The 15,386-nt window shown below is 35.2% G+C and overlaps 2 protein-coding genes across 3 annotated transcripts in view; one reads left to right on the top strand and one right to left on the bottom strand.

Moving 5' to 3' along the window:
• The window catches only part of LOC143177565 (uncharacterized), a 29,744-nt gene that overhangs the window by 3,084 nt on the left and 11,274 nt on the right, over positions 1 to 15,386 (top strand). The window contains exon 2 of one of the 2 annotated variants that reach the window (XM_076375565.1): positions 2,109 to 2,226. The exons of the other annotated variant lie outside the window; for it this stretch is intronic. Coding sequence (XP_076231680.1) covers positions 2,116 to 2,226 — 111 coding nt within the window. The 5' untranslated portion in view covers positions 2,109 to 2,115. The remainder of the gene's footprint in view (positions 1 to 2,108; positions 2,227 to 15,386) is intronic. 2 annotated transcript variants of the gene reach the window in all.
• The window catches only part of LOC143177566 (transmembrane protein 230), a 30,828-nt gene that overhangs the window by 6,862 nt on the left and 8,580 nt on the right, over positions 1 to 15,386 (bottom strand). The gene's annotated exons all lie outside the window — the stretch shown is intronic.

The raw sequence follows: 15,386 nt of genomic DNA, 5'->3' as shown, positions 1-15,386 counted from the left end.
GAAAAATGCAGATCTATATGATTACTGTAGATAGAACCGCCTGATATCACATGCATTTTCGGGACCTAGAATATTATTGGCCAAAGTGGTCGTAACTACTAATTGAATCGACGTACCTCCTATATACGGAAAAATACTTCTATGCCAGCATGTACCTCAGATGCAACTTTACCAGCTCTGCACGGTACTGATCCTCGCTGATTTTAATGAAATTTGGCAGGATCATAGATCCACATATACAACAATCCTAACCGGAATTACAACTGTAGATGATCAGCCAGGTATGAACAAAATAAATGTAAAGTTTAGAAAAATCGGGTAGGCAGGTATACTCGAATAACAAAACAACTGTGAAAATTCCTGTAGTCATTATAGTACTTTATAATACTCCTAGAAAAAATGTAATACTATATTCGTATAGTAATTAATATTTTTCTTACACCCTAAGATATATGTACATACATATTTCCTAAAAAACATTTTCACCCTTGCCACTATGCCACAGTTGCAGTTGCTATAATTCCTGTTACGAATCTTGTACATGTGGATCAATAATCCTACCAAATTTCATTAAAATCGATGAGGATTAGTACTGACATTTCCCCCGTCAATACTTCAGAAGACGATAAACGTGTGGTATGGAGGAAGAAGTCTTCTGTGTAAGTATCCTAACACTAAGCCATCTGCGGTCTCCTCCCCTTAAACTAGTAGCTAATTATAACTTATAATTTATAAGTATAACATATAATTTATATTTCATATCTCAAAAGAGATATAACTGTAATCACGAATCAATATCTCTGAAACGAGATAATAATTTAAACTAACTAATTTCGTATGGTATGTATACATTTTTTTAATTCGACCAGTTTAACTCTTTTCCAAATATTCCGATGAATTCCAAAGAAGGTAGAAAGCGCTTAAACCTCTATTGATAATGTTACTATCCTTGGCAGCGACGCTGGTACGCAATAATTTCAACTAGAGGGTATAGCAAGAGATTGTACTCGTTGGAAGAGCTACTAATTAGGCTGAGAGTTATTAATTAAGAGACACTAATGTTTCATTTCAGAACTTAGTTTTTCAGCTCTGAGAGAAGAGTAACTTTGTTATAAATTATTATTTCAATCGAAACTGATAGGTGATTCTGCAGTTTTAGCTACCAGTGTAGGTTGTTTCATAGACTGTGGAAAATACTGCAGTGATGAATTCAAGACATAAAAATAATAAAAAAAATAAAAGAAGTTAAAATTAAGTAGAACTGCTACGCACAATAAGTAACTTGAAAACAGTCATTTTGGACGTACATTTAAGGCTCGTTCAGTTTAGCCAAGTTACTAGAATTCAAGTATGGTAGTACACATCAATTCTGTATCTGAGAGCTAACGCGACTCAAGTCTTTTTTTATTATTTTTCAGGAGAGCTGAAAAACAAATACGATTACCCATTTCCTAATATAGTATTTGAAGTAGTTTATATTATTAAATTTTCTTTCTAATATTAAATTTCCTTCACTTATAACGTAACTTAACTAAGTTCCTATTATTCTAATGAAACGAAGAGAAAGAAATAAGATCTTATAAAAAATTTAATTTTGAAAAAAAATGGACTTGGGTTAGTCTGGCTCTGAGGTACATAATTAATGAGTACTTCAAGGCAAGGAAAAGGTGAAAGGACCTCAACTTCACTGGAAGCTCGAAAGCATATTTCAAGTGAAGTAAAATAACACGCTCACATTATTCAAGTTGCCTTAAATCACTTACATTCAAGGCGCTTGAATTCAAGTAGCCTGATGAGCCTTTAGGTGAATTGTATTTGCTATCTTTGCGTTCTGTATCCACTCCTGAAATATCTACAGAATCCCATACACTGCATAATAGCCTGCACAGAAACTTTCAATATAAAATTACAATCCTTTAAAAAAGCATCAGCATCGGGATACGTGATTAACAGAGCGTTTTTAAAAAATCGAAGGGTGAAAAGGCAAGAGTACCATCGAAGGGGCACATAATGGGCAGGCACATAGAGTCACGTGTTTTATGGGCGGCGAAGATTGAGCCTGAGTTGAAATGTTCGCATCGCTCACAGAATGATCTCTCGGTAATTAGTTTCAGCATGGAGTGCCCCGAAGCGATGGAACAAGGCCGGAACTTTCGTCTGCTCGCCGAGGATGAATTGTCTCAGCTCTTGGACTTCCTTTCCGGCTATTTGCCTGAATCCTTGAAGGTGCGTGCACTTTTGTTCTGAGAAAAATAGTTCCCAAAATTCGGTGCCTTTATGCCGCCTCGGTCCAAACTTTCCCACCCTCCTTAATCACTTTGTGATCAGTTCATCATGAGTGATGTGTCTCCTGGAAACCTAACTTGCCTCGTTGAGGTCGATTTATATTTGTGCTGGTAATTACGAAACTGGTCCAAGTCAAGAATTTAAAAAAGTTTAATTTCTCACTTATTTTGTAATGTAAACCAATGCAATATCAAATAAGTAATAAATTCAATTTTTTAAAATTTTTGACTTGAACCACTTTCATGATTACAGGCATATTTATATTATTCGCTCAGGAATGAAATGGTTTGGTTTATATTCGGCTACGTCAGACGTGTCTGTGGTCAGGCGCAGCGTCGAAACGCACACGTTTTTCAATGTGTACATGTAATATTCTGCATTTGTTTTTTGATTCTTTCTATGAGGTGTGCGTTGGACGCATCGACTGGCCGCAGTGTCAGACGCGTATAGAAAATCCCACCAAACCGAGAAGCCTTTCATATGAAGACCCTAGGGGAAGAACTTGATAAGTCACATTTTCGTAATTTTATGAGAGACCGATTTTAAATTTCGGAGGGTTCTAAATCAACCTCATGTTTATAAAACTATTTTAATATTTGATTTTTGGTTTATACGGGAATTTTTAATTTACAACTTATACAGAAAAATAAAATTACTAGATAGAAGATGTTAAGCAGTTAAAATAAAATAGTAATATTAATACTGCAAAAATAATAATAAATTTTAGTATTATTAGCATTTCTATTGAAGTTTCTAAAGAAAGTCTTTAGCTGCTGGGCTGCAAAACACTCTTAAATCTTGTAAATCTTTAAACTTCTCCTTAATCAACAAATTTTTCTAGTCTATCAAGAATTCTCTCTCTTTGCTTCGGATAATTAAAATACTCCATTTTAGCTACCAAATGACACCAAAAAACAGAAAGTTGGAAAAATGGTCTTATAAAGCTCTTCCCTGGAATCTTCAAATGTTATTAGTTATAACAATGCATTCGTGGGAATAAAATCACTCTGTGTTCGTTCGGATAATATAGCATAAATCGACTTTAACACGTGTGAATAATTTTCTCCAAAAGCTTATGCACGATTTTCATTTCACCTCGAAATCATCTGCACCAGCGACAAGTCTGACAATCGATATTGAGAATGCTCGGGTTCTCGAAAGGATTATAGCTCTAAACTGTGTTTAAACGCGGACCTTGGATTTCGGAATGCCGTTACGAAGGAACGTGGATCGCAGAATGCATGCTATCATTAATAGACTGCGGATTTTTATGCATTTATGGAAATTTGAAATTTGTTAAAAATTACAGCCATTTCAATGAATACGGCTTTTTGGCGGTGAAATTACTGATTTCATAATAGCTAAAATCAGCTTTTACAAATTTTTGTATGAATAAATAAAGAAATGTGTAAAAAGTTACGAAATACATATATAGAATATTAATATACAAAAGTATAGAAAATATGAAAAATAGAGTGCAAATTATAATATTCGATAAATGAAGTAAATTTTTATTTAGGTTCCATTTCTTTAACTGTTTTTATGAAAATACGAAATTGCATAAGAATTCGTAGTTTGCTGAAAAAGTACAAGTTCTTATGGAAGAGAAAATGCGATGATTTAAAAAAGACCTAAAGATTATTTTAGAGTTAAAGAGGTTTTCTCATTGGTGTGGGAGGAAAAGAGCTGTTTTTTAAGAATTTTTCACAAAGAACATAATATAAGAGCGAGCAATTTTAAATTTTCTACGATATATTAGGTACTACATTTGAATATTTTCTCTGTTCGTGAAGTGATTACAGTCGGCTTATATGAGATACTAAAGTGTGGGTTACGGGTTACGAGAATGAACACATCCTCGGTCCTGTGACCCGTATGTAGGTCAGGGCAATTTTAACGATGATATCGGACGATATTTCCATCAGATTATTATTGAAGTACTGACAAAATATGTTTGAGTATTGTTACTAATGGCGCGTTATTTATCTATTTTTATTGGACATATTTAATTATTATACAAAATTGGTATTTCTTTTTTAAACATAGAAGTACACCAGGACACTTTTAGCGAACTGTGAACTATAAACTAATATGAGAATTTTAAATAAAGTCTTTAATAAAAGTACAACTCGATTTGGTATTAAAATTGAAATAAATTATCTAAATATATGAAATATAAACTACTTTTTTTGTAAGTAACAAAAATTATTTATATTTCCCTTGAAATTGCAGTATTCTATTCTTAAATGATCACTATTTTAGAAGTTTTTTGTTATAGAATACTTATTACATATCTTCAGAAAATTCAGTTCTAAAATTTTATTTATTTTTTTAATATTACTTTTATAGGTTTTATCTCACCATCTTTTCACCATGAATAAACTTTCCTTAGAAGTAGGGAGTAAGGAAAATACCTATGTATGTATAGCGTCTGTTGTTAACAAACAAGAGGCCCTGAGTAATCGAGACCCTAGTTAACTGTTATCTACTTATTCGAGGTTCCACTCTAAAGTTTCTATTTTCCTAGAACAAAAATTCTCAAAACACAACAATTTCTAGAAACATAATTATTCTGTTACACGAGAGTTACTTATCCACCGCACCAACTCATATCAGAATATTAAATTATTCACCTTTATACCCTCCATGCAAAAACATCCCAAAGAACCCCTTTTGTTCACGCGCCAATAAGAAAAGTCCCTCAATATCGCGAGCTTGCAGTCTTTAAAAATGCACGTCGCGATAAAGAGACCCGAAGAGGAATTTAATACGAACAAAAGCCGACACCTGCTCGCGCTTATTGCCGCTAAATCATCGCCTCGGAGGCAGAGGCCTTGGAGATGCCTCGCGTTCTAACTTTCTATTCTAAACTTGGAACGCGACGGGAACACGTTTGCAAATGATCCTTCATTCGAAAGAAATTTTATCGAGGTGAGGTAAGAAGATTCCATTGGACGAAGTCGTCCTACAAGAACAGTGACACCTTTTCTGAAAGTACACGAGGGCGTCCTCGCAGAGGATCCTCCGTGCCTCTGACGAAAAACTTGGACGAGGAATGGCGCGAGTTCCTCGCATGGCTCCCGAGGGAGAGATTCAGGATGGCCGAGTCGGGATTATCGGCGCGAAGGAAGCGATCCTCGAGTAGTATTTCCGCCCGTAACCCCGTCTAAGTGTCGGCCGTTGCGCTAGGTTAGTGTCAAGGTCGCAGCTGGTACACGCCGTTTTATGCAGCGACCTTCCCGCTCTGATATAGCCGCCTCGCCTCGTAAAGCTGCACGATCGCGACGCGATTCCTTTTTCTCTTTTACCACGAGCATCGCACGGATGGCTAGGCGCGCACGCTTCCGCCCGAATTACAGGCCGTTTGGCAATCAGGCGGATCAGGTGTGCACCGGTTACACAGAGCGCGACGTCATCGTGCGCAACCTACTGCGTAACAGCTGATACTACCTACTTTTTATCGCTTTCACTGCCGTGACACGGTACGGCCTAGCGTTTGGTTTAAATGGTAGGAGAGACCAGGGGCAAGCGTAACAATTTCAGTTTTGGACTCTGTGACTTCTAACAAGGAGAATACACCGTGAACCAATAACCGATTTCGATGAAACTGATTATAGTGTATTTATATGTATTTTTGGAAATAATTTCTCGCTTCAGAAAGTCTTGAGAACATTTTGTGTTAGGAACTATGTATATGTAGTATCGTTTGATCTTGTTCAGGTTTTTTTATAGAGATGAATTGAGTGAAACTCGGTGATGTGAAAAATAGTCTAAAACCATATTTTGAAATATTTGGAATAAAATCAAATTTCAATGATATCTTCATCACCAGTAGTAATAAATTGAAATGGTAAATTTCCTCCAAGAAACGAAGTAATTTGACACATTAATTTAAACTTCAATTGTAATACAGTTCCCCTTTTTACCTTATTCTTTTCCTTCTTTATTTTCTTCTCACCGCGGATAATCATTATAGACAGTAGATACGACATTAAACTTCAGTTAAAGAAAAAGAAAAGTTCCTGTTTAAAAAGTTAGTAAATTACAGCAGATGTGTGTTAAAAAATAGTTCATGAATTAAATGAAAATTAAAAATTTTTCATTTGCATCCCTCTTCTGGCGAGGGTGTGATATATTCATCTGTTTTAATCGCAGTCTGACAGACTCCACGGCCATATTAGCGTTTTAAGATTGGGCATCAGTCGTTAGCTATAAATACTAACTCACTCGACTGATACAAGAATAATAATGCAACAGCAATGTAATTGCATTTCCATGTAATCATTCGAGCGTTTCACGTTGACATTTGACAACGAGGTCATACGTTGTATGTATAAATTGTTTCCTGTTACATTGGATCTTCGTTTCTACAACGTTACACAAGCCTTGCAGCATCATCGATCGGGCGCAGTAGCTGATAGTCTCTCGACACAGTCTCTGACGCCGATCGCGCGTAAATCCTTCATTAAAACTGTGTGTGTTTTAACAATTGCCTTTGTTGGTTCATCAAGTGAAGTTCCAACATTTTCACGCGACCTGAAACACGACTATCTCTCGATATATGTGACAGACACCTGTTAACGCGAATGACACTCACACGCTAGAATGCGGTAATCGGTCAGTGAGCATGTTTACGAGAGAAAGTTGTTATAAACCTCGTCTACCACTCCATTACGATTCCTCTAGCGTTTATGAAAAAATTGATGTCTTTCATTCTTTCTTTATTAAAATTATTCTGTGACTATCTTTTGTCGTTACTTTCTCTTCTATGTTTTATGTGATTATCCTAGGTAACAGAGCGTAAGTTAGAGACTTTCGAAACAATTTACAATTAATACTTCGTCCTTTTCTTTGGTATATTAAATTACGTTAACTAATCTTCAATTATATTAAGTAATTGTAATAATTGTTCTAAATTACATTTTTATTAGAACAGGACATTTGAAAAGTAAAAAACAGATATGGTGAGTCTCAAATTTGTTTGTGTAGGATAATTAAATTCACACGTTCGAATTTAAAAAATTTCTGTATTAAAATTAGAGAAATTGTGTAATAAAAACCGAAATAGGAATAGATGAATTTCGTTACAATAACAATAAGTATTAAATATACTCCATGTACGTATACTCCAAAAATAGTGGTTTTCCAAAAGCTGCACCACGTATATAGGCTTCCCTTTTAACACGCTCGATCTCTACCACGACCCTCATGTTGGCAATGACGTTAGGTGATTTGCCTATTTTCAGGCGGGGTTTACCAATTTTTAAATACTTCTAAGGATGAATTTCCCAAAACGTTGAAACCTCGAAACCCAAAAACGTTTCGAGAGTTTTAAATTTAAAAATTTTACAAAGTCTCGTATTTGAGTTTTGAGAATTTAAAAATTGCTGGCTGCAATTTCACAGTTCTACTTAAAAAATTTTTCCAATTAATTTGTCAATAATTAGTAAAATAAACAGGATGTTCAAGCTGAAGCAAGCTATATAAATATTTCCTTTATTTTTAATCACACAAAAGCCTTTCATATTATAGTTTGAGTGGTTTCAAAGAAGGATTATCCTGAAAGAATAATCTTTTGTGTAAATCCTCTAATTTAGAAAATAAACTCTCTCATGACATAATTTTCATTTCCGTTTACACAGCATTTTTGCAAGCAGAAATGCATCGTTGTTGAAGGATTAGTACACCATTAACCGATTAACTTTTGTTGATCGTCTATTCGATCGTTATTGGTTGACAAGTTTATAAAAAATAACTGATCACAGAACTGATTAAATTAAATGAAAAAAATTCACGTACAGTTTCGTTATAATTAATCTTCTCCTTTTTTCAACGCCTGAAATTATACTTTCACTTTTCTTACTGTAGCTGAAATCCTATATTATTGTAGTATATTCTAAGGTAAAGCATAAGAACATTTTATAATATTTGACATGACAGACAAAGCAGAAAGGAAGACTTGTCACTCAATATTTTCTTACTTCCCTTTTTTGTGGCTTCAAAGCGGTATTGTCACTAGTGAAACTTCTTATACCGCATTATTGTCCCCTGTACACTGTATTTCAATTGTGTGGGACACATAGACACAACTTGACGTCAACGAGTTTTCATGCTGTAGTAGAAGGGACATAGATTGAAGTTTGGACAGTAGAGCTCTTGAGAGCTATGTATCATCATTTTCAGGATTATTCAGTTGTTATTAACAAATCACAAGACCTGTCATACGATTTAAGAAATCTATGGTATTAAAAAGTTAACTAAAGCAGAACAAATGTTCCTGTTTAACTGAAATTCTATTTTCCTTTCGAAAAAGTAAAAATTCCTTGTTTAAGCAAAAGTTTACGGAATAAAAGTTTAAGTTAATACATTTTATTTTATACCTGCTTTTCTGAGACAGAAAAGATAACAATAAAAAAATACTGTTTTATAATCAATTGAAAATTTTAACAGTTTCATTCGATCTTCAAAGTAGTTACAGTAGTTATAATATTCTTAGCTTTCAATCAAACAAATTTGTCCTGGCGCATTTTGTCATGTTAGCAAAAATAACGAACATATTGGAATATACAAGACAAAAGGAACACCCTGTATAACTCCTGCTCCAATATTTGAAACATAATTCGTATTACGAGTGTGACTTGCTGTTATAAGGCAAGCGGTTAAACATTAGTCGTGAGAGAAATGTACACTAGTAGCCATACAAAGTGTACTAAAGTGACAATATATCTCGTTAAACTCTCACACGAGCAATAATCGTCTCTTCCTAAACAATAAAGGCTTGATTTATCTCTCTGATATAAAAGTCTAATGTATAACATGGCGTAGTTTTCACGTTTACAGCGAGTCTACGTGTACAACAAACAGCATCCTTAAGAAATGGCGTAATTTTATTGGCCTCTACTATAAATTATAGCAGAAGTTTTTAATTCCCGTATCTCGTCACGGGAGAAGGGATTCTGACAAAGGAAGCTATGTAATCATACAAAACAATGCTACAAACTTTTAAGAATACCTATGCAGAGAGCGGTAATATTATTGCTGAAATTTCACGCATCAAAGACCACCATTGCGTAACAATAATAGCTGTGGTCGACATTTATGCATTGATGACTTTGGTATCGCATTACTGGAGTTCTGGGACACTAAATAATATTGAGACTGCTGGAGTAACTAGTAATGGATTAAAATCGTAAATCGTTAACATAACTTCCGGTTGTCACTTTTATCTACTCCTCCCTCATAACTCTCTATTTTATTCTACTTATACAAACACAGACTTATTACAGCATTTAATACTTAACTTAATCAAGGAACTAATTTCTTCCATTAATAGTATAAACTGCTTCAAATTCATATACTGAAGTACTGTGTTAAGAAATGGATGATCGTATTCATTTTTTTGCTCTCTCGAAAAATAAGAAAGAACTTGTCAGGATGACTTTTAGGTACAGAAATAATCTCAGAATTATATGTAAAATGCATAGAGCTACATGCTGGGATGAAATATCTCAAAATATGGTTTTCGAAGTTGTACTGCTCAACTCTAACTCACTGTGACTCAGTGGGCAGTGATTGTAGAAAGTGGCGCGAAACTGATTACGAACAGTCTCCGGTTTGCATCAGTTTATCTCCCTCTTTCTCTCCCGCGCCTTTCACTCTCAACTCGGCGAGTTATCGATCTAAAAGAGCTTTGTTTCTTGCTCGCCGACGACTGGCGGGACTGCCGGTGTTACGACTGCTGGCCACGCCACCTTCATTCCGGTACCGATGCGCAAGGTGTAGCAGAGTCAAGGCCAGGGTCGCGTTTCCGTCATCGCCGCTCGATCTCGTAATCTCGACGCAATATCGCCAAGGGGAGTTCTCGATACCGCAATCGTTATCAAGCCTCGATTGCTTCTCGGCTACTGCAGTAACTTGTCCCTGAATTACCTGACCTGCGAACGTGACGTTGGTGACACTTACAACTTCGATACGGAGGAATCTCGATTTTTGTTTAGATACAAGAAAGTGATGTGTACAATTATTAGGGTTTATAGAAATTTTGTTCCTTTTTAGTTGTTCTTTTTTTTGGTCAGAGTATTTAGGTCCAAATGATTACAAATTGTTTCAGTGAACTTTTATTGCTCATCATTTGACAATTATTGTTAACATTAGTAAGACGAATGACTAGTTTGTTAAATGATTAGTTGGAGACAAATGAAGCTGAAGATTAAATTAAACTAAAAAGTAAACTAAGGTTAAACTTGAGATTTAAGAGAACTCATCACGAAAATCTACGTACATATATAAAAATGGTGTACAGGCATTTTAACATTTGTTATCACTTAATTCAAATAGAGAGGTAAAGAAAATAGATAAATTGTATATTTAAAATAAATTATATACATATTAATTTTAAATATAAAAAGTTAAGCATGGATCAAGTGCTTTGGCACTAAAATTTCAAAAAATTCAAAAAGTGAAGTTAATCACTTTGGCCTGTGAACGGACCAATTAACCCTGTACCTATATGTACACCAAGAGCTGATATAGTGGTTCCCCTGTAGTAGCTTTTCTCAATTGAATGTTTGGAATCAAGTGCCATTAAAGAGGATTTGCTCAACTCAATATTTGAGACCAAGTGCTATAGAAATGGCTTCTTTTCTTAGCGGTCAAACATTTTAGTGACGCGATACCGCGACGTTCTTAGTCCCATAATAGACCTTCGACTGTTGCTATGTACATTTTCCATTCCGCAATATTTTATGCTACTTCAGTTATGAGACATATTATACAGAAGAAGTACTTCTTCTCAACAGAACATTAATAGATACGAATTATCTACTTTAAAAGTTGGTAAGGTAATATGTGCATTATTACTCATAATTATAGATTATAGGTGGTATTATTTATTTACTTCAAATCTTATTCTAAGTATCTTAAACTAATGAATTAAAAGTAGAAGTAGATAATACATAAATTCCAGATAATACATACTCGAAATCTGAAGACGCTGGTATGAACTCTAAAGCAACATTTAATACAAATGAGTGGTCATACAAAAATTTAGAACTGAAAATACACAAATTTATTTCGAATAATAAATCATCCATTGATTTTCAGTTATTATTTTCTGAAGATTTATATTCATTTGTTATAGCAAAAACAACTTTCTAACAAAAATATAGTACGCCCACTCATAAGTGTTTGCTCTCAAAAAGTTATGAATAAGAAACAACGATAAATGGAATCTATTGTTTTGTAGTGTTAGATTATTATAGTCATGCCCGATAGATAGGGTATGCAGTTATACCCTTGAGGCAAAGTTCTGTCCTGACAGCTTTGTGTACTTGTGTACTCATGAGGGACTCATCGTTCGCATTGCCTGTCTCCACCTTTGTCAGGCGTTACTACAGGCATCGATTAATAGATATAATCGATTTTACCAATAACGAAAATGTATGTGCACTATCTTTACAATTAAATCAGTGAGTTGAAGAACAGTACAAGTTCACAAACCACATTCTGAGATATTTGCTCTCAACCTATAGTTCTATACATTTTACACATCTGGACCCCAGAGCCAGATCGTATTAAGTCTACTTTTTGTCTCTGTGACTTAAAACTTTGGCACTGGGATCCAGACATAATTTTCAGATTATTTGAAAATCTAATTTTGGACTTATACTGTTCTTCGACTTACCAATTTAATCGTGTTCGAATAAGTTGGCTCCCAAGTCGCCATTCCTTTCGGGTGCCAACTCCTGAACTGTGCACAGTGCACGAAGCTGGTGCAGAAAAGGTTAAGAATACGACATTTCATGTGCACCAACCTAATACATACCTATTAGCTGTTCGCGCCATTTGAAAGACTTCACGATACTTCATTGGTACTCGTGCCTTAAACTGTAATGTCTAGCCAACACGAAATGATTGCGCATAAAGCTCACGCCATTTATCCTGGAATAAAGCTGGAATATCCGGCATAAAGGCAAGGTCAAGGTCGTCTCTGAACGTGTACACATGGTATCGTGTCGCTTTTTCGAATCCGCAGTGAAATCGATGCTTCTTGCACGCCTACTGGTCGCTGAGAGGATGCTTAAACGAGCTGCGGCTGAAAGAACCTCGATAATGACTCGAAGTGGCTCTGATGATAGCACTCCTAACATTGTGCGTCCTCTTTTTCTTCCTGTCCATTGTTTGACGGGAGATAGGAAAGTTCCGACACCTTGTTCTATCTCTCCCCCTTTGATATCGTCAGGCTTAAAGCCCTGTTTGTTACGACTCCAAAAGTCGAATCGATTTATGAACAGAATTACTGACTCACCTGCTCTCCACTTTCACTGTAGGCTCGTACTTAATTAAGACTAACAGCGTTTACATATTGACAATAAGGCTACTAGGTCTGTTTATCCACAGCTATCGCGCTGACGCGTTGTTCTATTATTAACTTTGTGGCAGGTGAGTTAGGTTGCATGACTTTTAACCCACTCCTAACCCGCGTCAAGTTCATTCAATCCTATTAAACCGATTTCTGCAAGCGCCTCGTTAGTCCCAACAGGGCGAACTTCGTGCCATCTTTGGCCTCTGGAGCTTACGTACAGATTGATACGAATGAAAAGGAACGTTTAATATTTAATAAATCTATAGTCAAATGCCAAACCTCATATGTCACTTTTTTTTAAAAATCGAAATATGTACTTTTTCCATGTGCATCTAAATGAGATCTATCAGTTTGCAAAAGATGATATTTATGTATGTGTCGCATAGATAGCAAGAATAGGAAAAAAAAGCAAGGTAGAGATTCATGAATTGTGCGAATATAGCTATTGGTATATCTAATTTCAAAATCGCTGTGCTGACAAATCAGAAAATCATGGCATATCAAGTTTTGCCATCTGACAAGGGAAATGTTCCTTTAGCTATCTCTGGGGAATAAATCTGCAAAAGAACTCGATATTGATCTAACTTCTTGGCAGAATTAATTTTAGACGCGGGTGGTGTACGAAATTGGAAGGGCCTCCTCGAACGAACTCGAACTTTTAATATCTACCTGATATTGCGGTTTAACTTTGGTCAGTGAAATTAATCCCGTATGCACATCGTATACTGATCCGACCCCGAATGGCTTCTCTCGAGCGCAGCGTTTCTTGCTTAAATACGGCAAATAAATTGAGACAATTCGTGCAGCTTTCTCATCCACGTTCTTGCCGCTCTTTTCGAGATCCAGCCGCCGATATGTAAATGTCATGCCGGTTGCACATCACACATGCCGCATGCGGAACGTTTTATTACGGCTACATCTGTGCCTCTAGCTATTTCAAAAACGACAGAGCGTGGCCTCTGCTTCGAAAGGTGCCGAGAAGAGCAGGTTCTTTGCTAACCCGCGTGTTACTGGGGTAGACTTTTGTCGCATCAGTAGCGAGACAGGGTACTACATACACATAAACGTCAGTTGAGGATAGCGAGCTAGATTTAAAACCGTTACTTTTATATTACTCCGTGTACTATCTTGATGTAATCACTTAAAGTCGACGTAGCAGTACCTCGATTAAAGAGCTCAACACAAGAATCAAAACTGAAGCATCCTCTTGTTGCTTAGTTTTATTCTGATGTTGAACTATTATTAAATCATAGTTCAGGTCTCGATGTTCTACTGTAGACTTATTGCCATGATACCGATTCGTAGTAAACAGACTCTGACTAATTGAATCCCGGTTAATTTAAATTCTACTGTAACTAAAAATAAACTTATACTAGCCATTAACAAGTATTTTCTATAATAAATAGGAAACAAATGAAACAATTTTCTTGTAAGTACCAAGAAAATGAAGATATTGAATTTAGATGAAATGGTTTATTATAACCCTTTCATGATGGTAGAATTAGTTCTCAGTACATTAGTGTTGGATATAGCTGATATTAAACGCGAAAAGGTTAAATATATTAATGTATCTAACCCAGACCTAAAAAATAACAATTTTAAATTATCTTATGTAATATATATATATAATTTATTAGCGGTATTTATTAACATTTATCTTATAAAAAATTTCAAAGCAAGTGCCCAAAGAGTTAATTCTTTTTAGTCGTATTAATCTATTTTAGCAAGTCAACAATATTGTGTAAAGAGTGGACAAATTCCGCAAATTGAGTCATTAGTGCCAATAGAATAGGCCAATATTAGAATTAATAGAAACAAATGGAAATATAGGTACAAGTAAAATTGGGAAAGTTTTAGTAAAAAATGATTCCTGGGTGTCTTTAATACCCCTCGTTGAGACTAAGATTAAAATGTTTCAACTAAGATTTCATTGCGCAGAAATAAAGCGTAATAGAGCAGGTGCTCGTAATGTCAAATGCATGAGTAACAAAACGCGCGCAACTGTGCGCCTTTCCCAGGATATGCGTGTTAAAATTCTGAATCGAACTGACGCGTGAAATCGCTAGAAGGTTTGCTGAGTGTATCTCATATTATACGCCATACCGTCTAGAGCAACTGTTATATAAAATCTAGGGCAAGCTATATGTTCCGCAATAGCGTCCACTGTCGATTATTTACTTACTTTCAAACGGTAGGTTGTTACTGGTTCGACGGCTTGTATACACACCCTGTCGCTTAAAATTGTAGGACTGATGAATGGAAGAATAATGGAAGAATGGAAGTATGTCTAGTTGAATGTAGACTCTTGATTGTCCGAATTAATAAATGGATAAGTTAAGACTAACAATGAAACAGTTATTTTCTGGTATTTATTGATTTTTATACATACATGTACACTATCGGCCAAAATTTCAGAATCATTTTATAATTTCGGTAAATAATGATTATTCTGTTACCCTACACAGTTTTAAAAATAGCGATTAATTGTAGTAGTTTAATATTTTTCTGTTATAAAAAACTAACTATTGTTGGAAATTATAACTTCGATATAAATGTATTTTGCTATACTGAATGAGAATTATATTGGTATAGATAGATATGTACTTGTACGTGAAAGTAAAAGGTGTATGTAGAATAATAGTACTAACCTAGTAGTGAGTCACTACTAGTGACTAGAGCCACGTGTGACGAATGCTGAAGAATTACGTTTTTTTTTAAAACTGTTTGCACTTTATGC

This window comes from Calliopsis andreniformis, chromosome 3 (genome assembly GCF_051401765.1).
Source record: "Calliopsis andreniformis isolate RMS-2024a chromosome 3, iyCalAndr_principal, whole genome shotgun sequence".
Classification (NCBI taxonomy): Eukaryota; Metazoa; Arthropoda; class Insecta; order Hymenoptera; family Andrenidae; genus Calliopsis; species Calliopsis andreniformis.
This window is presented reverse-complemented; position numbering and strand designations above follow the sequence as displayed.